The sequence below is a fragment of the Typopeltis vanoorti genome, chromosome 10 (assembly GCF_054136105.1).
Source record: "Typopeltis vanoorti isolate ZY-2024b chromosome 10, IOZ_Tvanoo_1.0, whole genome shotgun sequence".
NCBI classification, from domain to species: Eukaryota; Metazoa; Arthropoda; class Arachnida; order Uropygi; family Thelyphonidae; genus Typopeltis; species Typopeltis vanoorti.
This window is the reverse complement of record NC_143558.1, coordinates 84,254,324-84,279,507: the sequence shown is the minus strand read 5'-3', so window position 1 is coordinate 84,279,507 and position 25,184 is coordinate 84,254,324. Positions and strand designations below refer to the sequence as shown.

General features: G+C 36.6%; 1 protein-coding gene across 2 annotated transcripts in view; it reads right to left on the bottom strand.

The window, feature by feature from the left end:
* The window catches only part of scat (VPS54 subunit of GARP complex scat), a 393,993-nt gene that overhangs the window by 359,037 nt on the left and 9,772 nt on the right, over positions 1–25,184 (bottom strand). For both annotated transcript variants that reach the window (XR_016548906.1, XM_090398663.1), the window contains exon 2: positions 6,137–6,447. Coding sequence is in view for 1 of the 2 variants with exons in the window: in XM_090398663.1 (XP_090254789.1) it covers positions 6,137–6,447 (311 nt within the window). In the remaining variant the exon portion in view is untranslated. The remainder of the gene's footprint in view (positions 1–6,136; positions 6,448–25,184) is intronic.

The window sequence follows — 25,184 nt, the reverse complement described above, 5'->3', positions numbered from 1 at the left end:
TAAAGAAGACAATTCAAAATTCGCAGCTAGCAAAGGCTGGCTTGAAAATATTAAATCTAGAGCTGGACTAAAGAATGTGAAAATAACAGGTGAAGGCTGCAAGTGCCAATGAAGATGCTGCATCCACATTTCCTGCTGAGCTGCAGAAAATTATCGAAGAAAATGATTACGATTACCGCCGAATTTTCAATGTAGATGAAATTGGCCTCTATTGGAAAAAAATGCCTTCTAGAAATTTTATATAAAAAAAAAAAAGAGGCAGCGCAGCCAAGGACTTTATAAAAGGATGTAACAAGAACTCTTTACCTGTAATTTGGCGGGCGAATCAGAAGGCTTGGGTTACCCAAAGTCTATTCGAAGATCAGTTTAAGTCTTATTTTGCCTGGCAGTTGAAGCTTATTGCAAGAGAAATAACTTAACTTTCAAAGCTCTTTTGCTTTTAGATAATGCACCTAGTCATCCAAATTCTCTTAATGATCTGTTTGAGAATGTTAAAGTTTTATTTTCCCCACCAAATACGACATCATTGCTACAACCTATGCAACTTTCAAAGCCTATTTTCTTAAAAGGACATTCTCAAAGGCAGTAGAAACAACGGGAGAAAATGCGATTACACTCCAAGAATTTTGGAAAAAATTTAACATTGAACACGCAATTGAAAACATTCATGACTAATGGGAGCAAGTGTCTTCTAGCTGCATGAAAGCTGTTTGGAAAACCTTTTGCCAGAATGCGCTAATGACTTAGGTTGTTTTTCAAAATCCTGTGAACAACATGGTTGAAGAAATTGTTGCAATTGGTGAAGACAGTGGTGTTGATGGTGTTGATGCAGAAGATGTTAAAGAATTATTGGATTCAAATTCAAAAGATTTCAGTGAAAACACCTTCTTGAAATTGAACAACAATGCACATATGAAGACAACGGACAAATGGAATGTGAAGATGAGGTTCCAAAGGAGATAACAGTCAAAGAACTGGATGGAATATTTTGCACTTTAGAATCGCTTAAGCAGTAAGTAATGGATTTGGATACAGATGTTAATCGAAGAATGCTTGCTTGCCAAGGTCTGGAGAGTCATTTTGCTTGTTATCGTAGAATCTATGACGATAAGATTAAAACTAAAACTGTTCAAATGACTCTTGATAACTTCCTTGAGTACCATATAAAACGAACTATTAATACAGTAATCAATCATGGACGAATTGTACTTTTTACCATTGATTATTATATTTGATTAACGTGATATATACAGGGTGTTCGGGATAAATTTGACAGTTTCGTAAGGAAAAAGAAAATCTTCTTTGTATCTATTAAATTTAATGAATTGACAAAAAAACATTACAGGCAGAGTTAATTACAATACTACCAACAAGATTTACTCAAAATAACCACCATTAGCATCGATCACAGCTTCAATTCTGCTTCGGAACCTCGAACAAGCTGATGCTACAGTCTCCCTGGGAAGGGCCGCAAAAACTGTTTTAATTTTATCCATTAACTGGGCTTTTGTATTACTGGAAGTGCGATTGGTGTCTTTTTCAACTGCGCCCCATACAAAATAATCCATGGGGTTAAGGTCTGGGGAGTTTGGAGGCCAAACATTTGGACTGGTGAAGTCGTAGAAATTTTCAGACAACCATTTTTGACTTTTCCCAGAGGTGTGGCAAGGGGCCGAATCCTGCTGCCATACATACGGCCTACCATTGGCTACCCTTGTTATCCAGGGCTTGACTACAGTTAGCAACTCCACGAACAAAGCCCGAATTCCAATGCCAGGGTTCTTCAACACCTGTTCCTGCAGATTTGCGAGGAATTCTGCTGTACGAACGCAATCAGATCGTCTGCTAGGGATCTTTCTTCTTGCTACATCCTCGTAGTCACCATTGCAAGTCTCTAGTTCATGCCTGATTGTTTTTACTGTATTCAGGGAGCATTGGGCAGCAGTCGTAATATCCTTATTTTGATGGCGGGCACGAATCATCATGATACAAGTTATTCTCTTCCATGATTCAGGTGGGTTCCAGCTATCCATCCTTTCTGACATCTTGTATATGAATGAAGAAGGGTCCAAACTTTTAAATGAAGAGAAGTGTGTGTTAATACATGTAACTTACGGAAAAATATAATTAATTATAAATATGTCAAATTTATCCCGAACACCCTGTATATATATATATATATATATATATATATACCACGTACGCAGTATATATATATATACACACACTGTACGCGGTATATATATAATATATATATACCATACGCGGTATATATATATATCAGAGTGGAGAGAGTTAATATGTTATGTTAACAAGTTTCTTGAAACCCTGGTGAGGAGGGAGAATATTTGAAGAAAACAATATGTGGAAGACTGCGCCAAAGAATCAATTTTGGTGATTAATTAACTATAGCCTCCGTAGCTCAGTCGATATAGACAAAGCCCTTTGGTCAGAAACACCCGAGTTCAATTCCTGTCAGTGAAGTGAGGAACCTTTATCTGTTTCTCTTTCGATTAAAGGTGAATTAGGCAGACTCATATGGAGGTAGGGGTTTTTTCCCCACCCGGAATGTTAGGTTTTTCATTCCCCAGAAAGGCAAACTGGCCCATGAACACACGCATCTACAGACATAGGACACACTGGATAGGACTAACCACCTTATCCTCGATATAGTAGTGGTTAAATGTAGAAAAATCCTCGACACCACAAGGTAAAAGAGGAGGGAAGGAATAAGAAGAACTAATTAAGTGATGGGTCTTCAAGGTAGTAAAGAAGCTGGTTGCTGCTGACCTCATAAATTTAGTTAATATTCAAGTGAGAGCAACTTAATGTAATAGTTTAATCGCTGACGACTCTGTCTCTCTTTATTGACAGACTGGATAAAGATTTGCTTCTATATTAGATGACAGATTAGTATGACAACTGGAGAGATACAATCACGACCAAAAGAGTTTTTAGGATGGATGTTATTGAGTATTTTTTTCATGTTCTTCAGATGAAAGATCATAGGAGATATGCTATAGATAATTTGTGGAATAGTGGGATTTGCCTTGGAGATCTAAATAAGAGAAGAAAAGATTGATACCAAGATGTTTTATCTTTAGAAGACATTACCATTGTTCAATCAAGATCAGAGAGAGAGAGAGAGAGAGAGAGATGTTAATGCAGTGGAGCAGAAGTTTTGTTCAAGGGTGTTGACAAGAGATTATATCAGGAGGCAAGCTTAGGCATTATTTGATCCAAACAAACTCTGCTTTTGATGTGATATGTTTACAGTTGTAATGGGCTGTAAATGTAAGTGCTGAGTTTTCAGCCCACTGAAGATCAGAGGAGATATGCTATAGATAATTTGTGGAATAGTGGGATTTGCCTTGGAGATCTAAATAAGAGAAGAAAAGATTGATACCAAGATGTTTTATCTTTAGAAGACATTACCATTGTTCAATCAAGATCAGAGAGAGAGATGTTAATGCAGTAGAGCAGAAGTTTTGTTCAAGAGTGTTGACAAGAGATTATATCAGGAGGCAAGCTTAGGCATTATTTGGTCCAAACAAACTCTGCTTTTGATGTGATGTGTTTACAGGTGTAATGGGCTGTAAATGTAAGTGCTGAGTTTTGAGCCCACTGAATGTGTGCAGAATTTTTGTTTTTGAATGCTTTGACACATCTTTCAGAGGGCTTAGGATGAGATAGCACAGGAGACTTTTTATTGCAGTGGGAATAAAGGCACTCCTTTCAGTTATTAAGTAGGAGCAAATGCTTGTATTTGGAGAACAGAAACAATAACTAGAAAATAGAAAAGAAACAGAAACCCAATTGGTACTGTTGTATGTAAGATTGGCTAGCAGAAGAATGTTCTGCAGAAAAAGAAACATGGATATTTAGAAATTTAGAGTTTACATAAGGAGGCAAAAGGAAATATGGCTGAATGGCAAGTACCAAGAAATGAAACAATTGCTATGCTTTTACGAAATACAAGATAAAAGAACTTAGAGGGGGGGAGGAAGGAACAAAACTCAACTGTATAAAAAATGAAAAAAGGAATTATTGTTTAGAGAGTTATATCCTGAACACCAAGAGAAATATATTAAAGACTTACATTCAGATAAGAGGGAAGATCTAAAATCTAATAAGAATAAATCTCCAATTCCAACTAAAGAAGAAAGAAAGCACTTTAAAAAAAAATAATAAAGCACCACGTTTAGTTACAAATGAAATGCTAAAAAATTTAGAAGCGAATAGTACATCATCCAGGTAACAAAAATTTTTAACTTAATATATGATAATGATATCTTGCCTAAAACTTTGGAAAACGCAATCATTACAATATTAAAATAAATTCACTAAGATGTGCTGATTATGGAGGAACGGATTTACTCAGCTATATGACATGATTAAATGAATTTAATGACTAGAAGCCAAGAGATACCAAAATAGAAAAAATACTGTTTATTATTTGATTGCACAACCACAACTAGTTTTGTTATCTTAAAAACTTCATCAGGTGCATAACATGTCTTGAAATTATTTCTTAGAATAATGCTGAAGAGATGTCATAATCAGATAAATAAAATAACAGCTGAAGAACAATATGGATTTAGAAATGGAAAAGGCAGAGACGGAATACTAACCCTCAGATCGTTTGCTATACAAAAACTTATCTCCTTCACACATTTTGACGCTGTCTCTCATGATAAACCTATAGAAACTTTAGAAGAAAAAAAAACACTGATCTGGATTCAAAAGATTTAAGGATAATAAAAAACATACTGGAATCAACCATGTGCATTAATCATAAACAACATGCTTTCAATGGCTAGATATAAAAAAAAAAAGGAGTCTGACAGGGATGCATATTATCACCATTGCTGTTTGGGAACTTCATGGAAAAGGTCAAGCAAGAAATAGCAATACAGTGGCATTTCAATTAGTGGAAGAAACATAAATTACTTAAGATATGCAGACAACACAATACTGATGAAGAGGATCTTCAAAATACAGTTAATAAACTAATAGAGCCATGATAAACTTGGACTAAAAATAAAAACAAAAAGTAACCATAGATGAAGTAATGGATAAAAACCAAAACATAACCTTAAAAGGACCATACTATAGAACAAGCAGAAAGATTTATAGTTCATAGATTAACACAAACAAACAAAAAAACAAGTACTTGACAGAGAAAAAAAAAATATTACTAAATTAAATCACAAAGAGGAAAATGAAATTGTTAGGACGTGCTAAGAGAAAGGGAAGTTACCAATATGAACATCACAGGAAAACTATAGGGAAGAAGAGGTCAACCAAAACATCACTATATTGAGGGATACAATGAAGGTCCATGGCTACCAAACTCCAAATCAGAGAAAGAACTTGAATGAATCATTTCATTAATATTGATGATATATCAACATTTATTATTAAGTTTGCACATGCCACTGGAAAGCAAGATATAACATTCCTCTGATAGTGTTAAAACATTATCTTTTAAAAAAACATACTAACAATATTATAATGATGTCTAGCTAATAGTAACAAATGCAAGAAGGAAAGAAGAAGCAAGTGTCAAAAAAACTTATCCTGACATCTTAGTTTGGCATTTGAAGTTTAAAATGTGATCCAATGATATAGCACTGAAACAAAAAAAAATTACAGGCATTTGGAAAAATAACCAAAACTTCCTTTAATATTACTATATATACCTAATTAAACTATATAACTAAATTTATTTTTAATTACAAATGCCAGTTAACATTGGCAGAGTAAAATAAATACATGACATGTAGAACTTAAAATCAAAATTTTAGAAGTAGTAGGTTTGGATCTCAGTGTGGTATAGATTTTTTGCGAGTCTGTGAGATTACCACAGCTTGAAAAACTATCACTTTGGTTAATAGAATAGAATATCTAGTCCTTAACCCATCCACAATAGTAGCATGCAACAGGTTTACAAAATTTTGTGGTTGAGTTTATGCTCAGTGATTAGAGGAAGGAGGAGAAAAAAAAAAGTAAAACATGAGTAAACTCAGCAAGCAAGTAAAACAAAAGCATTAATATCAGAAATACTATGCTATACAAGAAAACCACTGTTTTCCTTTATTGTAAAAATACAACTGTAAAGCAAAGTATATACTACCTTGGATGTTTTAACTAAGTAATCACTGCACTGTTCCCAACCAACATGAGGAAGAAGAGTAGATGGTGAAACAGAAACATTATCTGTAAAGAAGTCACCCCACGTTTTGGTAAAAAAATCAGTTTCTCGTTTTGTGCGTCGAGGATCATTAAGTACAGCTGGTAAGTTTTGAGTACTATTATAAACAGTCCATTTGTACTGGTCACTGACAAGATTAGGTTGGTGGTACTGAAAGTCACTTTGGAAAACTGCTGGCATTGTAAACTTTTTCTGTATATCATCTATATCATTTGATAATATACGAAACAACTCTATAAAGAGAAAATATGCAAGATATTAGTCTTTCATGTGATGTAATAGTATAACAAATTAATTTTTTTTTAAAATAAGTGAAATATTTCAAAAGCATATTGACAGAAGTATTTTATTGTTCAGTTTCCTTGTTTGCAATGTTGTCAAAAGAAAGAAATAAAAGGAAGAGTGACTTCAAAACATCAAATTCAAATAGTAAGGATTCATAACAAAAAAAAAAAAGAAAGAAAGAAAGAAATTACACAATATTTGCTTATATACAAAATCAATGCAAATGATGACAATGAACTAGACATTGTGTGTGTGCTTTATTACAGAAATAACTGGAGTACACAAGATGAAAATTAAGTTACTAAATGAGATCATGTGACAAACACTTGAGAGAAGAATCAGAGGCAATCCCTGAAAGTTGTGTAAGAGTGTGATAAATAGGGGTGAGAGGAATAGATTTTTTTATATAGAGAATTGTGGATGAATAGAACACATTACTTAACACTCCTGGTTAATGCAAGGAGTGTTAAGGATTTTAAGATTCAATATGATAAATATTATGTGGGGGTGGGGCTAAAAAGTTCTGATAAACACCTAGAACAGGGGTAGGCAACCTTTTTAAGTATGCATGCTAAAATCATCAAATCTTTGATGAAAAAATTTTCTCATGTGCCAACCAAAATTTCAGGGAACATATTACTATTTGGTGTGTTTTAAGTATTGGGAGAACCTTTTCAAATAATCAAAAATCACACTAGAGCAGTAAAATCAAAGAATATTGTAAGAATGATTATTATCTAATAAATTAAACATATTAATTGACAATAAATACTACCAATCCATATTTTAATGACTTATGATTTAATTAAATGTAAATCCATATATATATATATATATATATATATATATATATATATACACGTTAAAAATTTTAAATTCTTTATGAAACATGGAAAAATATATAGAATGATGATAAAGGAGTCAGGCCAAGTCTGGCTGCCAAAGCGAATGATGAAACAGCTGAAAGGGACAAAACTTGTCCGTCAGTATATCACAGAGATAGATGTCTTTGAAATAGGATGTCTGTTTCATTTTCTTATTACTTATTATTACTAAAACAGTTGATAGTTTGTTTCTTTATTGTATTTTATTTGGTATCACTCTACTTAATACAATTGTATTCTATTAAGTTAAAATATACAACTCAGTAAAGATGTTGAATATGTATTTATTTAATTATTTTTTAAGGTAAGCTTGGGTTGCGTGCTGGGAAAAAAGTCGTTGGCATGCCATGTTTGGCATACGTGCCAAGAGTTTCTCACCCTGACTTAGAACATGGTTCTACCTCAATCGCTTCATGGTATTTACCACAACTTTTCAGCACCCTCGTATATAATATATATTATTATTATTATACAATATATAAATATAGTCATTACTAACACCATGTTCCAGCATAAAGATGTGCACAAATTTATGTGGAGAGAAAATGCAAGAAATAAGAAAATCCTCACTATGTTACTGTTGATAGTGATACTTTCATGTTGGTTCAGGTTGCAAAATGTGTACAGAGAATCTGAAATTGGAAGTGACCATCACTTAACTTTAAGCAGATAAAATTGATAATGACACTGAAAAGAAAAGTATGTAAAAAGTTTCAAGAAGAATTAAAGTTGAGCAATTTTTGCAGATAAACTGTAGACTCAACCATACAAAACATCACTGAAGAAAGAATGAAATAGTTCAAAAACAAGAACCAAATTTTGGAGTCTCAGTGGCAAACTCTGAAGAAAACATTGAAGTTGTCTGCAAGGACAGAAAAATAAGAACACCATGGTGGACACAAGAAGTTAAAGAAGTAGTCCTAGAAAAGAAAGCATACCGAAGTTCCTAAGAAATAAGTCGGCAAATGTCCTAAAAGAATACACAGAAAAATGTAAGAGAGCCAAGCTGTATGTGAAAGTAGCCAGACAAAAGCCATGGAAAGATTTCGGGAATATAGAATGTAAATATCAGGAAGGGGCAAAATGTTCTCAAGACTATTGAGAAAGCTTAGAAACGGAAGAAAGAGTACTGAAAAAGGAATCCAAGATAATAAAGGTGACATGAAAACAGAAGTCAAGGATATCCTAGATGCTTAGACGTGCTTCTTATCTCAACAACCACTATTTTTATAATTTCTTCTGTATTAATCTGATAGAATCCCTTAACTTAAAGGTCTCTATCATATCTCCTCTTTTCTTTCTATCCACTAACTTCTGTAATCCACATTCCCTCAAACCCTTTTCATAATCAACACTCCAGAGTCCTGATATCACTTTAGTCATTCGTCTTTGGACTCTCTCTAGTGTTTCCATAATCACAATGAAAACTAGGTGAAAAAGTGTTTGGAATTGGGATGCCTCTTATATATAGAGGCATCCAAATCTCCTTATCCCTATGTGTCAATATACTTTTTTATCACAGCAGCAATACGATCCAGTCTTTGCAACACTTGTGATGTGTCCTCAGAACTTTAGTCCACTGTCTACCATCACTCCAAGTTCCCAAATCTCATCCACTTCCTGAAGTACTGCTCCAATAATACAGTATGTAGCCTTATCTCTCTGTATCCCAAAGTGTAACACTTTGCATTTATTAATATTAAAACTGGAACTCTATTCATTTTTCCAAGCTAAAAGTCTATTCAAATCTTCCTATAGAGAATTAACATCAGCACTACTCCTGATAATTCTACCTAACTTTGAATCATTGGCAAACATTTGAAGATCCCCAGTCAATCCACATGAAATATCATTAAGAAATAAGTTAAACAGTAAGGGCCCATGAGGCACCATTGGTCATCTTCCTTTCTGAGACACTGTTCCATCTTACACAACTTATTGGTATCTTTCAAAAAGCCAATCTTCAATCCATCTAAGCAATCTGCTATCTATTCCCATCTTCAACAGCTTAAACACCAATCTGTTATGTGGTAACCTATCAAATGCTTTGCAAAGTCCAAAAAAAAAAAAAAAATCACTGTACATGAATCTCCCTCATGCAACATGTTTGTCACATTATCATAAAATGTAAACAGACTGCTAAAACAAACAAGACCTGCCCATCACAACCATCATAAAGAATCTTACTTCATCTAACCAGTTTTTCCAACACTGATCACAAGTGCATATATACAGACAGGTCTATAATTGGAAACTTCTGTTCTCAAACCATGTGTGCAGAGAGGTATTATTTTGCCTTCTTTCAACTCCTTAGGAACCTTCCTCAATGCAAGACTTTCATTAAATATCCAAGTGAAGGGCATGACTGACTCTTTTGCACATTCTTTAAAAATATGTGGTGACGTGTCATCCATCCCCACAGCCTTATTAACATCTCCCAAGCAACACTTTATACACTTCTGATTCTTTCACCTTTAATTCTCCTAATCCTTTCCTCCTTTCTAAATGTTGCACATCATTCACACCATGATATACTCTGATGAAGTGTTCCTTAAATAATTCCACTATGGCATTTGTTTGATAACTATCCACCAGTGACAACCAGCCATAATTCTTTTTCCTCTTGCTTGCTTGCCACATTCAGAAAAATTACCTTGGATTAGCATTGACCTGACTGGCCAATCTCCTCTCATATTCCACTTTTTCTTTTTTAACCATGCTTCTTTACTTTTCTGACCAGCAGTTTATATTCTTCATGCACTGTAACACTGCTTGCTTGACTTCACTGTTCATCCATCTCACTCTTCCTCTATTTATTCACTTGACTCTTGGTTTGCAGTTGTGCAAAGCTTGTGTTAGATACCGCTTTATCATTTCTTATGCACTGTCAACATCTTTTCCACACATTAAATCAACCCAATGTATTTATGCTAGTAGACCACAAAAGTACCCAAACTGAATAAATTTTTATGGAATAAGCAGTATACAAGACGGTGTTCAAACCAATGTTAAGCTATGGATTTCAGAGTTGGGTTAGAAATAAAGTACTTGATCAAAGACTAGATATCACATATATGAGGGTTCTGAGAAAAATTAAAGTAGTGAACCAATGGCGCAATCATATTAAAAATGAAGATATCAGAAAGGAACATGACATTATTAGCATTCAAGAATGTGTCAGCAAAGCTAACATAAGGTGGTATGTGACCACTTAAGTAGAATGGGTGAGGAAAGGTTAGCAAAACAGGTGTTTGATGCCAAGATAACAGGAAAGAGACCCAGAGGAAGATCAAGTCTAGGTGGATTGATTCAATCAGAAATGCCTTAGAAACACAAAATATTAGGCACAATATTGGATGCTAACAAGTAATAGACTAATTTGGAGAAAAATTGTTGATAGGAGAATAGTAATAATTTAAACTTAATCATGTAGTGCTGTCATAGTAGTCTGGACATGCCTTGAGGGTACATTAGGAAATTGATATGATAAATATGTTGTCAGTTGAATGAACCTTCCATGATGAGTCTGCTGACTGCATGGATAGGTCAATAATAAATATAATTTATTGCATATTATAATTTGCTTTGTAACCAAGCAAAATTTTTCTATAACTATCTCTGATCTAGAATACTGTAATAATCTAGTGGCACATTAATTTACCACTTATATGCAGAATATATGACTTCTGCATGATTGCAATGGATCTGTAAATGCAGCAATTTATAGGAAATGGTTGTATTATCCTGGAACAGGAAACAGTTGTATAATCTTGGAATTTTTGTGATATTTTAAAAAGAATATGGTTATAAATGACATCAAAAGTAGTGATACATTAATTATTATTATTATCTGACCTCCATGGAGTCAGAGACTCATCATGGGAGGTACACACTATTGCACACGGTGCTCATCCAACCGTGCTTTAAACTAATTGAATGTGTCTGCATTCACAACACACTCAGGCAATGCATTCCATTCACCAATCACTCTCCATGCAAAGAACCTGCTCCTCACTCCTCTGTTCACACCCTCCTTATACGATTTCCAGTGATGGCCTCTTGTTCTACCCCCTCCTCCCATTCTATGAAAAATGTCTTCCATGTCAACCTGATAACCCCTGACTAGCTTATATGTCACAATCATATCCCCCCTTTTTTCCTCCTATTCATGAGGCTTTGAAACTTACATTTTCTCAATCTGTCCTCATACTTCACATTCCAAAGACCACTGACTGCCTTTGTGAATCATCTCTTCCCTTTCCAACATATCCTCTCACCATGAAAACCAGCAACCAAATCTGTACACAATGATCCATATGAGGCCTGATCAAGGCCTTATACAATAGCACCATAACTTCTCTATTTCTATATCAGGATCCTCTGCATCATTGCCATTATCTGATGTGGCATCTTCGCAACTTGTGCAATGTGACCCCTGAATTTCAGGTCCTTGTCCACCATTACTCCTAGATCTCTCATCTCCTCTATTTCTTTTAAAATTTCCACACCAACTGTATACTTTGCATCCCATGTATACTCTGCCAATGTATACTCTGCAACATTGAACTGACAGTTCCACTCACCTGCCCATTCATGCAATCCATTCAAGTCCTCCTTTAAGGCCATAGCAGCTGCTTAACTCTGCATTGCTCTTCCCAATTTTGCATAATCTGCATATCACTAGTTAAACCTATCCCAATATCATTAACATACAAATTGAACAACAATGATCCCAAAACTGATCCCCTGCGATACAGTGACCTTCCTCTTTCAGGATATTGCACCCCCGTATACAACTGATACCTATCCGACAGCCAGTCACTGATCTGAGGTCTGTTATCCAATCCTATCTGTTTCAATTTATTTAATAGTTTGTCGTATGGCAGTATACAAACACTTTTGCAAAATCCAAGTACACCATGTATATGCATCTCCCTTGTCCAAAGTATTTGTCACCTTGTTATAGTACATAAATAAGTTTAGTAATCTTATGTACTATATAAATCTTATTTATGTTCCCCTTTAACATGATCTCCCTTTAACAAATTCATGCTGATAACAACAGACAACACTACTGTTATAGTACGCCCACAGATTCGAGACCCTTCGACACTTCTGCGCATGTCAACAGAAGGAAAATCATTCCGATAATTGGGTAATCAATCCGTATTGGGGGACGAGTTGTTTATTATTACACGTCGAAAAATTAACTTCTCTTTTATGATCATTGTAGTTTTTAAAGTGTTATATGTTGCTTGTATAACAGTTGGAAAATTTTACCTATAAAGAAAGTGATTTCGCGTGTTAGCGACCAATTCATACCTCTTTCATTTCTTTCTCCCCTTCAGCACGAATCGGCTATTCTTGACAAGTCTCCAAGTAAAACGCTCTAAAGTGTGGGCGTACTATATCAACCCGAATCTCTCCAGTAGCTTCACCACAACTCCAGATATACAGATTGGCATTAATTATGGCGAATAGATTATCATGAATCAAAAAAAAGGTGCTTTTACAATGATTTACAGCATATTAAGTTTTCTGTGTGATATTAGCAGAATGTTTATCTTATGAATTTGTTATATGGTTGGGTTAGTTATTTAAGCAACACCAAGCCGAGGCAGTGTTGAGTTTTGTTTCATGTAAGTAGTTTATTTTTTGGATGATATCAGGAGTTATAGAATATTGATTTTATAAACATTTAAAGCTTAGGTTAGTTATCAAGAGTCATAGACTCAGGATACTGTTAGTATTAGTGTTGTAGTGGCCTGTTTATAACTGTCTCTGAACAAAGGGTTAGTATGGTGGTATGCTGTATTTGTATGGAGTTTGATATTTTATTTCTTCCTTATTTAATGGTTCTTTTGTTCATTACATTTTTGGAATGTTTTTTAGTGTTCAATTTGTGCTTTATTCTATTTGTAGTTTTTTTTTTTGGTTCAATACAGTGCTTAGTGTTGTTACTAATATTTTTTTAATGTTCTTTATGTTAAAAATGTTTTTCATACTGTAAGTGTAAGGTTAGTTATGGGCCCTTGAAGATAATACCTTAACAAGACATAGCAGATGAAGGCTATAGTATTAGCACAGATAGAGCAAATATGAATGGGGGGGGGATATTACCAATGAGCAGATGAACTGCTGACTAAAACAGAAGTACAACAGGAGGTCATTAAAATGAAAAGCAATGCATTTGAGGCTGTCTGGTGTGAGAGAGATGCTATGGATGACTTTAATTATGGGGATATAGATTGGAAGATGGAAAGATCATATGGGCAGAAGGAAATGGAATTTATGCAATTAAGGAACAATTACCTAAGACAGCATGTAATGGAAGGCACTAAGGGATAAAGAGTGCTAGACCTAGAGATGTTATCTGAGGATACATTACTGCCAAATGGTAGGAGTATTCATTCAATTTTGACTTGGAGGCTGCTAAACATGAGGAATTTTCAGAAAAGAAGGGCTACATGTGGAATTAGAGCTGGCAACTATGGGAAACTTAGGATGTTGTTTGGAGCAGTACCATGGAAGGACATACTTAAGAGGAAAAATGTAAGTAATGCATGGGAAGTGATAAAGGAGTGTTTTGAAGGAATGGATAGCTGACTGAATACTAACAGTTAGGTTAATTAATAAAATAAGAGTTAAATGGATAATTTCAGCAAGGAGTTTAAAAAAAAATAAGAAGAAGAAAGCATGGGGGAGCAGATTATTATTACCACCCCAAGACCTCATGGAGTCAAAGACTCATCTGGGAGGTCCTTTTATCACAAACACAGCTCATCATACCGTGTCTTAACACACTCAAACTCCTTGCAGACACCACAATCTCAGGCAAGGCATTCCAATCATTCACAACTCTGCACGAAAAAAACCTGCCTCTCACTTCCCTACTCACACCTTCTTTATACAGTTTCCAGGGATGACCTCTGGTTCTCACCTGATCTCCCAGTATTCTCTGTAGAACTTCTCCACCATTGATCTTATAACAACCACTTACCAACTTGCAGGTCTCTATCATATCTCCCCTCTTCCTTCTCTCCAACAGACTCTGCAAATTACATCTTCTCAATCTGTCCTCATATTCAAACATTCCAGAGGTCAGAAACTACCTTAGTCAGTCGCTTTTGGACCCTTTCCAACTTCTCTTCATCCTTCTGAAAATCCGGTGGCCAAATCTGGGCACAATAGTCCATGTGTGGCCTAATCAAAGCCTTATACAATGGAACAAGAATCTCCCTACTTCTACACGTCAGTGTCCTCCGCATCATTCCCAGAAGTCTTTGTGTTGTCTTCACAATTTTGGCGATGTGTCCCCTAAATTTTAGATCCTTATCCACTATCACCCCCAGATCTCTTATTTCCTCTACCTCCAACAATATATTCTCACCAAGCATAAATTCTGCATCCCATCTTTGTTTTCCAAATTTTAAAACCTTACATTTTGCAACATTGAACTCACATCCCCATTTGCTTGCCTAATCACTCAATTTATTCAAGTCTTCTTGCAAGGCCACAACATCTTCACTACTCTTTATGGTTCGTCCCAACTTTGCATCATCTGCAAACAACTGAATATCTCCATCTAAATCTTCGCTAATATCATTAATATACAAGTTAAATAGTAATGGTCCTAAAGCATACCCCTGAGGCACTCCACTAGTGACTTTCTTTTTCCTGGATATCGCACCCCCATACACAACTTGTTGATACCTATCAGATAGCCAGTCTCCAATCCAATTCACTAATTTAATATCCAACCCCCATCTGCTCTAGTTTGACTGTCAACTTATGAGGTACTCTATCAAAAGCTTTTCCGAAATCTAAGTATATTACTGTGTATCCTTGTCCTCTGTCCAAGGAAGCAGTCACTTTATTGTAATAAGTAAGTAGATTACTAAAACATGACCTCCCTTTAGCAAATCCATGCTGTCCATCAAAGATTATGCCATTGTTATCAACCCAACTCGGGATCCTAGTTCTCACAAGCTTCTCCAACAACTTAACCACAACACCTGACATAGAGATAGGCCTATAGTTTGATGCTTGAGTTCGATCACCTCCTTTATGAAGTGGCATAATCTTGCCCTCCTTCCACTCTTTAGGAACTTCACCAAGTGCAAGACTCGTATTAAAAAAATATGTCAAGGCAGGTGTCAACTCTCTGGCGCATTCCTTCAGAATACACGGTGATATATTATCATGTCCCACAGCCTTATTTACATCTAGTTTACTCAACTCCCCAAACACTTCTTGCTCACTTATAGTCAGTCTCTCCTCCCCATCATCAACTGCTCTCAATCTCTCCATGAAGTCACATTCACAAGATTAAAAGATCTTTATGAACTGCTCATTAAGTATCTCCACCACACATTCTGCAACAGCTGTCTTTATACCATTTCCTCCAATCAATGTCTTCCTTCCATAATCATTCTTTCTTTTGCTGGCTACATATCGAAAGAACTCTCTAGGATTCTTTTTGGCTTCATTAGCTAACTGCTGTTCATACCTCTCTTTAGCTACTCTCACCAACCAAGTCACCCTCCTTGCCTGGTCTTTGTAGACCTCATGAAATTGGTTACTTCCACTTCTCTTATGCTGCCTCCACAATGCCCTTTTTCTCTGTATCGCATGCTTAATCTCTTTATTCATCTATCTGACACCTACCTTATTTAACCTTCTCACCCTTGGAATACATTTAGACATTGCATCTACTAGATAGTTTTTGAAAATCCCCCAAGCTGCATTGATCTCTTTTCCAGCTAACTCCTCATTCCATGCTACACCCGCAAGCTGTCTCCTGAGCTCTTCATAATCGCCCCCCCTTGTAGTTCCACATATACCCTTTTCTCACAGGGATCCTTGCACTGCTGGCAACCACCCAAGTAATCACCTCATGGTCACTTTCACCAATTGGTGGATGATTTGACACCTCATTTATAATTACATCCTCTGATGAGATGACCAAATCCAAGACCCTTAATCCTCGTGTGCCCTCTGTTACATACTGTCTGAGGTAGTTATCCCTCAAAAACTCAACAAATTCATTTTCTTTACTTCCAGTTGCTATCTCTTCATTCCAGTCTATAATGCCATGACTAAAATCACCCATAATGATCACCCATTTCTTATTGGTTGGCTAATTTGACTATACATTTCACTATCACCACCACATTACCAGGTCTATAACAACATCCCGCCAAGTATTTGATTCTATTCACCTCTATCTCACACCATACTGCTTCAAAACAATTGGCCCTATTTCCCTCTTGCATCTCTACCTTGTATGGACATAACTCATTCTCTATCATCAATAGCACTCCCCCTCCCTTTTTACCCCTTCTATCCTCACGAAACATATCATACCCTTCCATCTCTATTCCTGTCAGGATGTCGTCCTCATCTAACCATTCTCACTTATTCTGACAATCTTTGGGTGAACAGACACAATTAGTGCAACCATTTCATCCGCCTTGTTTCTTATACTTCTAGCATTGGTATACAAACACAACAGCTCATTTCTGGATCTACAGCTAGTTCCACTGATACCACTCACTCGATGTGATCTCTCCATGCTGGACTGGGGCCATTTCCCTTTCTGCTTCTTCATTTTAGAATCCTTTTCAATTCCATCTGTTTCCTCTTGATCCCTGGTCATCCATTTCTTTCCTGCCTACACATGCTCTCACCTCCTCTTGGAGCATCCACCTTTCTCATGCTGTGTACCCCTGTCCACCCTGAGCCTTCCCATTTCCCTGCTCCTCTTGCACACCCATTCTCTTATTTTATAGATACTAAGGCAAGTGGTGTGAAGTCATACCACCTTTACCACGAGTTGCACCAGTCCTGAAAATACCTCAGGTGCAAACTTTGTTTGCTTACACTTGGATAAAGGATTAAACCAAATATATAATTTCTTGATAATTTTAATGCATGTAATATCACAAATGTGATATTATATGCATGCTGTATGACTTGTTATTGTATTCAGAATTTAAGTTTTTACCAGTTTTTCTGTCTTATCCCCAAAAGAAGATCATGACATATTGAGTAAAATATATAGGAGTAATAAATTACATTTAGTTTTCTCTTAGACATGTGAAGCTGTTATTCAAAAAAATACAGTATGTCTAATGCGCATGTGTCTATTAAACAACTAACAATATGACATACAGTAAGATGTGAAAAATGCAACACACATGTAGGTGAGTCAATCAGCCTTCAGTAAATGAGAATGTGTAAGATGAGTGTGGCCTATGCAGAGCTTAGAAAGAACAACTTCTTTTCTGTTTCTACATTCACTGGACTGTCAATACTTAATATCATACAATTTGTTTGTCAGTGCTTCTTGTCATGGTGACTGCCACTGAGAAATTAGTTTTCATATTATAAAATTTCTGTAGTCTATATAAGAAACTGTCAAATATGTAGAAAAAAAAAAGCATGAGCTGATCTAGCAGCTGCAGTCTCATTTCCTTTAATTCCAATGTTCGGTTGTGCTAGGAATCCAGCACAACTGAACAGCAAATTTAAGGGTCTTCATTTTGTACAACAGTTATAACACCTCACAATGCACCGTATGTGGATTATACATCGAAGAGGAGATAGCCTTAAAGAACTCAGACTGTATAAATTACACACTGTTGGTAGCAGTTTTTTTATATGCACAAGCATAAGCTGTATAATTACTGAAATCAAGTGGGATCTGGTTGGAGATAGTAAAATCAAGAAACATGGCAGCACAGCCATCAGCGATTTCTAATCTTGAACCATTAGTCAATATGGGCAAGAAATCAGAGTGGGCTTCTCAGTGTGGATTAAATAATTGAAGGTAGACAAGACAGATGGTGTATGATACTTTTGTAGTCAACAAAGTGAGGGGTAGCAAAACGAAGTGCAAACCTGCCATGGAGGAATGCTGATATGTTTTGGTGCAGTTAATGTTGTCAACATTCATGCCATTAGTTTTCATAATCTCTTTAACATTTAGGCCATAGTTACGAGACAACTATTTCAGTCTAAGTGATAAAGCTGGTTTATTTGCTTCAACATAAAGGCTTTGAGTGGGTGATGTGTGAAAGGCATAAGTAGCTATCCAACATACCCTGATGACGAGTGGGATCCAACCATCACAGGTTACTCTGCTTTGCTGAACCATAGACTTGAGACCCATAATTCAGCTTTGAATATAACATATAAGCACACGATAAAGTTGGAGCAATGAAGACTGATCAGCACCCCAATATGAGTGTGGCAACAGCCAAAAAAAGTTTATCACCCAAAGTGCTTGTTTCCAACTGTGAAAGGTTTTGGTAATTCTGTAAGGGTATGGGGTGCATTCATGTGGCATGGTTTGGGTAAACTTGTACTGGAAGGCAACATGGATGCTGTACATTTCCTTTCAATCATAAGTGATCATCTTCATCCCATGTTGACACACTTTTCTCCTATGCAGCCAGCCACGTTTCAACAAGATAATGCTCCCATTCATTGAACAAATGTGCTCGCCCACTGGCTTGTGGAACACGATGGTGAGGTGTCCTGTCTGCCATGGCCATCCCAGTCACCAGACTTAAATCCTACAGAACATTTATGGGATATTTTAGAGCGAGCTCTCAGACATTTCCCACCTCCAAAGAACAAAGACAAATTGATCCAGTTTGTGTTGGACGAATGATGTAAAATTTTTCCTGTTGAGTTCCAAGCACTGACGGTCTCTCCCTTGAAGAATACAGGCTGTACTAGATGCCAGGCAGACCATATAATTAATCAAAATGTGTCAAGATTTCCATTTCTTTTTTTTTTTGTCCATTTGAGCATTGCCTAAAGTGGGAAGTAGCTGTTTAGTGATTGAGTTAACTTGCTTTGATAGCAAAAAAAAAAAAAAGTTTCACAATTAAGACAAGAGCCCTGGGGAACACCCTGTTCTTGATGATACTGCTGAGATAGCATACTTCACACTCGAACCTGGAAAGTTTGACTAGAAAAAGGTTTTAATAAATACAGGAAGGTGTCTCCTGAGACCCAGGTTATAGATGTCTTTTAATATGCCCTATCTCCAGACTGTGTCATAAGCTTTTTCCATGCTAAAGAATACTGAAACCAGATGTTCTTGCTTCAGGAATACATCTCTTATACAAGTTTCTAAATGGATCAAAGTGGTCCAAAGTCAAATGATGTCCACAAAAGCCACATTGTGTATTGGAGAGAAGATTGTTGCTTTCTGAATACCAGAGAAGTCTGGCATTAACCATTTTCTCTAATAACTTACAAAGGCAGCTGGTCACAGCAATAGGTCAATAACTATTTGCTTGTACTGGATCCTATCCTGATTTTGAGATAGCAAAGACAACTGACTTATGTCAAGTATCAAGAAACTCTTTCTCTGTAACTATTCTGTTATATATTAAAAAAAAGGAAACAGAAGATGTTTCATCATTTCATAATGGATGTCATCAGGACCTACTGCAATTGGGTAAGACAGAAAATAGCTCTTTTTAGAATTATTATTATTTATTATTATGCGAAACCTCCAGGGAGCCCAAAGACTCATTGAGAGAGAGTGTGCCAACAGCACTGAATGATTGATCTCCTTCCAACTACTAACCACGCTCAAATTTGCTTAACTTTTTTGCGAGCCATTTGTAGCAGAGGCTCTACCAATCAACCAACCTTTGCTGGCAAAGGTTGGTAAAAATAGCAGATTGTATGGATCAAACTAACTGGTAAAAAATGTAATCACTGTTTCTCTTGTTGCTCTTTCAATATTGAAAATTCAGGAGGATATGAAGCTGTTGCTGAGATTCTGGCAAAACTTTCTTCCAAAGTGTCTACAGTAGCTTTGGGATAAGCAACAACACATCCATCATGGTCTAAGATAGACAAACAGTGGGTCCTGTATCTACCTTTAATTTTCCAGATTTTATCCCATACAATTTTCACAGAAGTTGTATGAGTAATTGACGACGTAAAATGGATCCAAGATTGTTTTTGATTCGGACATCTCACATTAAATGCTTTGGCCAGAGCACATTTAGAAGCTATTAAGTTTGATGTGGTGGAGTATCTATAAAATATACCCCATGCTCTGTGTTGATATTTTTGTTTTGGCTAGCTGGCTCTGAGTTCCACCAAGGCTTTGGATAGAGTGGAAATCAAGATGCTGATTTTAGAATTCAGGTTGCTGCTGTCTGGACAATACAGTCTGTTACATACTTTACTGCTTCACATAGGTGTTTTAAATAACTGTATCAGCATTAAAGTCTGCAAGATGGGAAAAAGTATTCTAGTCTACCTGGTCCATTCTCCATATGTGCATCTGTATATGGCAGGGTTCCTGTGAAGATATTGTGCAAAAAAGAGGAAAATTATCACTTCCATATATGTTCTCTTCAACAGCCCATGTGGACAGTGGAAAATTGGTAGAGAAGCAGCTTGTAAGATCAATTACAGAATATGAGCAGGTAGGGATATGTAAGGAAGTACTGAATCTGAATCTATTATTCAAAAAGGAGAAGTCATTATTGTCAAGGATTCACTCAATGATATGACCTCATCCTTTTGTGTTGCCACTACCCCCACAACAAGTGTTGTACCCATTAAAGTCGCCCATGAGAAGTATGGCTCAAGCAGTTGCAATATAAGATTAAATTCCATCTCATTTATCTCACACCAGTGATAAATAAATTGAACATACTGTAATAAGAAATCCCAAAGATAAGTGAATCGCTACTGCTTCCAGAGCAGTATTAAGCTAGGCATGATGGAAAGGAGTATGACTGCCCACTAGGATAGCTACTTCACCATGAGTAGGACCATCTCCACTTTTGCCCTTGTGTACAACAGCAAAATTCAAAAATAAGACAAGTTTCCTGTAGACAGAAACAGAAGGGCTTGTGTTTCCGCAGCAAAATCTTAATATCATCGATTTTTTGGCAAAACCCATGACAGTTCTATTGTAAAAATTTTCCTATTGTTCTGGCTTCATAGACCTGTCTGAATTCTGGGAGGTTGAGGGCTTACCTTTATCAGGTTTATATTTATCGATTGATTTCAGGAAGCATGAACAGCCAGCATCCATCTCTTCCTCTGGAAAAAATTCAATACATCATCTGATGTGTCACAATCAGCTGGTAAGTTTGATTTATTTTCAGTGGATATCAAAGTATCCATTTTTCTTCTATGGGGATGTCTGGTGGTTTGCCTTGAAGTGATATTCTTGCCATAATTTTTTTGACAAGTAGCTTCTCATCAAGTTGAACTATTTTTGGAGAGAGACTGTAGGTCATGCGACTGACACACTCAACACAGAAGCACTGATGATAATAAAGTTCAGGTATAGTGAAATTATCAGATGGTGGGATAGACAAACAACATTGAGTTTGTTTTCTTAACTGCCAACCACTCAGCATAAAAGGATTTCAGGAGAGCTGTGGTTATGGTTAATTTCCTTTTGCATCCTGATATATTCTGTTCTGTTTTAATCTTTTGTATTTCTTTTTCATCTTTTCACTTCTGACATGTGTGGAAGTAAGCTGGATGATCTCCCTGACAGTTTACACATTTATCTTTCTTTGCAGACCAAGATTTGTTATCATGCTCTTTACAACCGCATCAGGCACAGATGGTAGAGCCATAATAGGCAGTTAGGGAATATCCATATCCTGCTTTTACAGATGTTGGAGGCTTAGCTATATCAAAAGTAAGGATGATGTTCTTGGTCAGAACGTGACCTGTCACTTCCTGATCTCTAAGCACTGAACATATTTCCTTATCAGAAACATCAAGCAGATCACATTCTGATATCACTCCTCTACAAGAATCAAGTGTTTTATGAGGTGTTTCTGTAACTGGTATTCCACCCATTGATGTTGCACTGAGTAGTTTTTCAGAATGTTGTTGACATGATGTTTCTACAAGGAAATCACCAGAACACAGTTTTTTAACTGTGTTTGGAGAGCCTGCCAGTCCTAAACCCTTTAGAATAAAGGGTGGTATTTTCTCTGTTAGCTTTTCACCTGTTGCATGGATGACCAGAAAAACTGGCATATTTATATTGGTATCACAGGTTTTTTGTTTCTTACTTCTGTTATCAAATGATGCATTTTTGGTATCAGTACTTGTAGGGATGTACAGTCTAACAGGACAGCTGATGTATCCTGCTTTTACAGATGTTGGAGGCTTAGATGTATCAAAAATAAGGATGACGTTCTTGCTCAGAACGTGACCTGTCACTTCCTGAGAGATCAGGAAGTAACATGATCTCCTAATCTCCTTTTAGGGCTCCTGAAACATTCAAGGATGAAGGATTCATGCTCAAGGGATTTTTTGTTTGGCACCAGAGCTCCCAAACTATGACAGAACCACCCACACATGGATGCCCAGTGACTGATAAGCAATGACTGTACTCAGGAGTGGAATGCTAGGGTTACCCCAGGTGTTATACCAGCACCACAGCAAGCCTTAGTTCCCAACCCCGGGCCATGGAGTGAGAGACTTATTGCAACACCATTGGCCACTGCAGGCAAGCCCACCAGCTGACTGATCCTGGATGGCACATCCAGGAACCCATCTTGCTGAAGCAGAGACCAAAATAGTGCAAGACCACCTGGATCCCACCTTTCCAATGTCCATGGGTCACACTGCATGGTAGACACAGTAACAGGGCACTGGATGTCAGAGATAGTGGTCTGGAAGAAAGAATAGCAAAAAAAACTCAAGAGAAGTAGAGCAAAACATATGGGAAGAAAAGCAAAGAAAAAAAAGAGAAAGAATGAAAAGGGCTGGTACCATCACTGGTAGGTCTCCCTCTGCCCTGAACAGGTGTCCCACAGGGAGAGAGGAATTGTAATACCTTTGACTATATTTTTGGAGTCTCTGCTCTGGCTGAGTCCCAAAGGAGTGGAAGTGGGTGAAAATAGTTCCATAAAGGAGATACTCAGGCAGAAGAAGCAAATTTTCAACTGATCAGCATTTCAGGAATAGTGATCACGGTATTGGAGAAGTTGGTTAAAGACAAAATTCAAGAAAGGTTGGATAGAAAGGAATAAGATACTGTATGGGGACAGCATGTTTTGTAAAAGGTAGATCATGCTTCAATAACTAACTTTTTATAATAAAGTGACAGCTGAGCTGGATAAAGGAAATGGCTACGTAGCGATCATATTGGACTTTGCAAATGCATTTTACAGGATGTCACATGGAATCTGGATACAATTTAGAGAGAATGGAGTTGAACATGAAGTTGGTAATGTGGATAAGAGGGTAGTTGATGGAGAAATATCAAGCAGTTTATTCCGGAGGAGAGTCCCATAGAAGAGGTGCAAGTAGTGATGTGACAAAGGGCTCTATACATGGGACACTACTATCTAATTTGTACATTAATGATATAGGAAATTATCTGAAGAGAAATATTTAGTTGTAGATGATGCAAAATTTGAAAGAGCAATAGTCAATAAAGAAGATGCTGGAATTTTATAAGATGATTTAAACAAATTGGCAGTATAGGAGGGAGAACAGATATCAATTTAATGTGGCAAAGTGTAAAATTATGCATTTTGGGGTGAAAAGATTACCAGTAGTGTACCATACTGATGGAAATTCATGAAGACAGATATTTGGGGGTATTGGTAGATGAAGTTCAGAAGACATATTGCAAAAGTGGCTAAACCAGCATATAGGATTGCCTGGTTATTGAAGAACACCCTGACAAGCAGAGATAAGCAGGTTATTCTTCATCTTTATAAGGTTTTGATAAGCATTCATCTGGTTTATTGCAGATAGATCTGATCACCTGGGTTTTTTTTGGAGATGTGAAAGAGGGGAATTCAGGGGCAAAATGACCTAGATGTTGGCAGGTCTGTGGGATTCTCCATTCCATATGAGAAGAAATTGAAGAGTTGTAGGTTACAGAGGGTGGTTGATAGGCAGATAAGGGGAGAGGGGATATGATAGAGACATAAACTGCTTAGGATGTTTTATATGATTTATGTGGAGGAAATATTTCAGCACATAACTAATGTGAGGAAAACTAGGGATCATTCCTGGAAATTATATATGCTTGCGGTTAGCAAAGACTACATTTTTTACATGGAGAGTGGCAAATGAGATTAGATTGCCAGAGTCAGTTGTGAATGCTTTGTCGGTGAATGAGTTTAAAGGACAATATGACAGATATTGATGGTTAGTGCTGATGTTAGCAAACATTCTGTGATATGTCGATGGACATGGAGAAGCATATACATGATAATGTTAGTTCGATATCATACATTTGTTGACGTTAGTTCACGTTTTGGGAGTGCTTAAGGGTCAAAGCTGTATAACTGAGAGGAGACCTACACATAGCCTTTAAAGGAACAGAGAACAAACCAGAGCTTCTGACCTAATGTCCAATCCTCACCTTCTGGTGGTGCACCTTGTTGGGTATCTACTTGGATACTGAACGAACGAGGATGGGCTGGCAAGTTGGGATTTAGCCGACCAAATTGAATTCTTATTGGTTAAACCAAAATAAAAAAATGATGGTACAACATGACAAAATTTCATGCCAGCTGGGGGGTCGCCCGGTTAAACAAGGCCCCCCCATTGTTTTTGCCAGGGAACCAGGGAGAACAGCGAAAAGTCAGCTACTGCAACAAATCTGAAAACACACCTCAACTCAACATCACCAGATGTTGAGTTGGAGTGTGTGTTTTCAGATTTAAACATCACCAGAGTTAAATATCGGTACTATCAACATAAGAAGCCTGAATGGCAAAGAAATGGAGCTAACTGAGGAATTAGATAAGTACCAGATCGACATA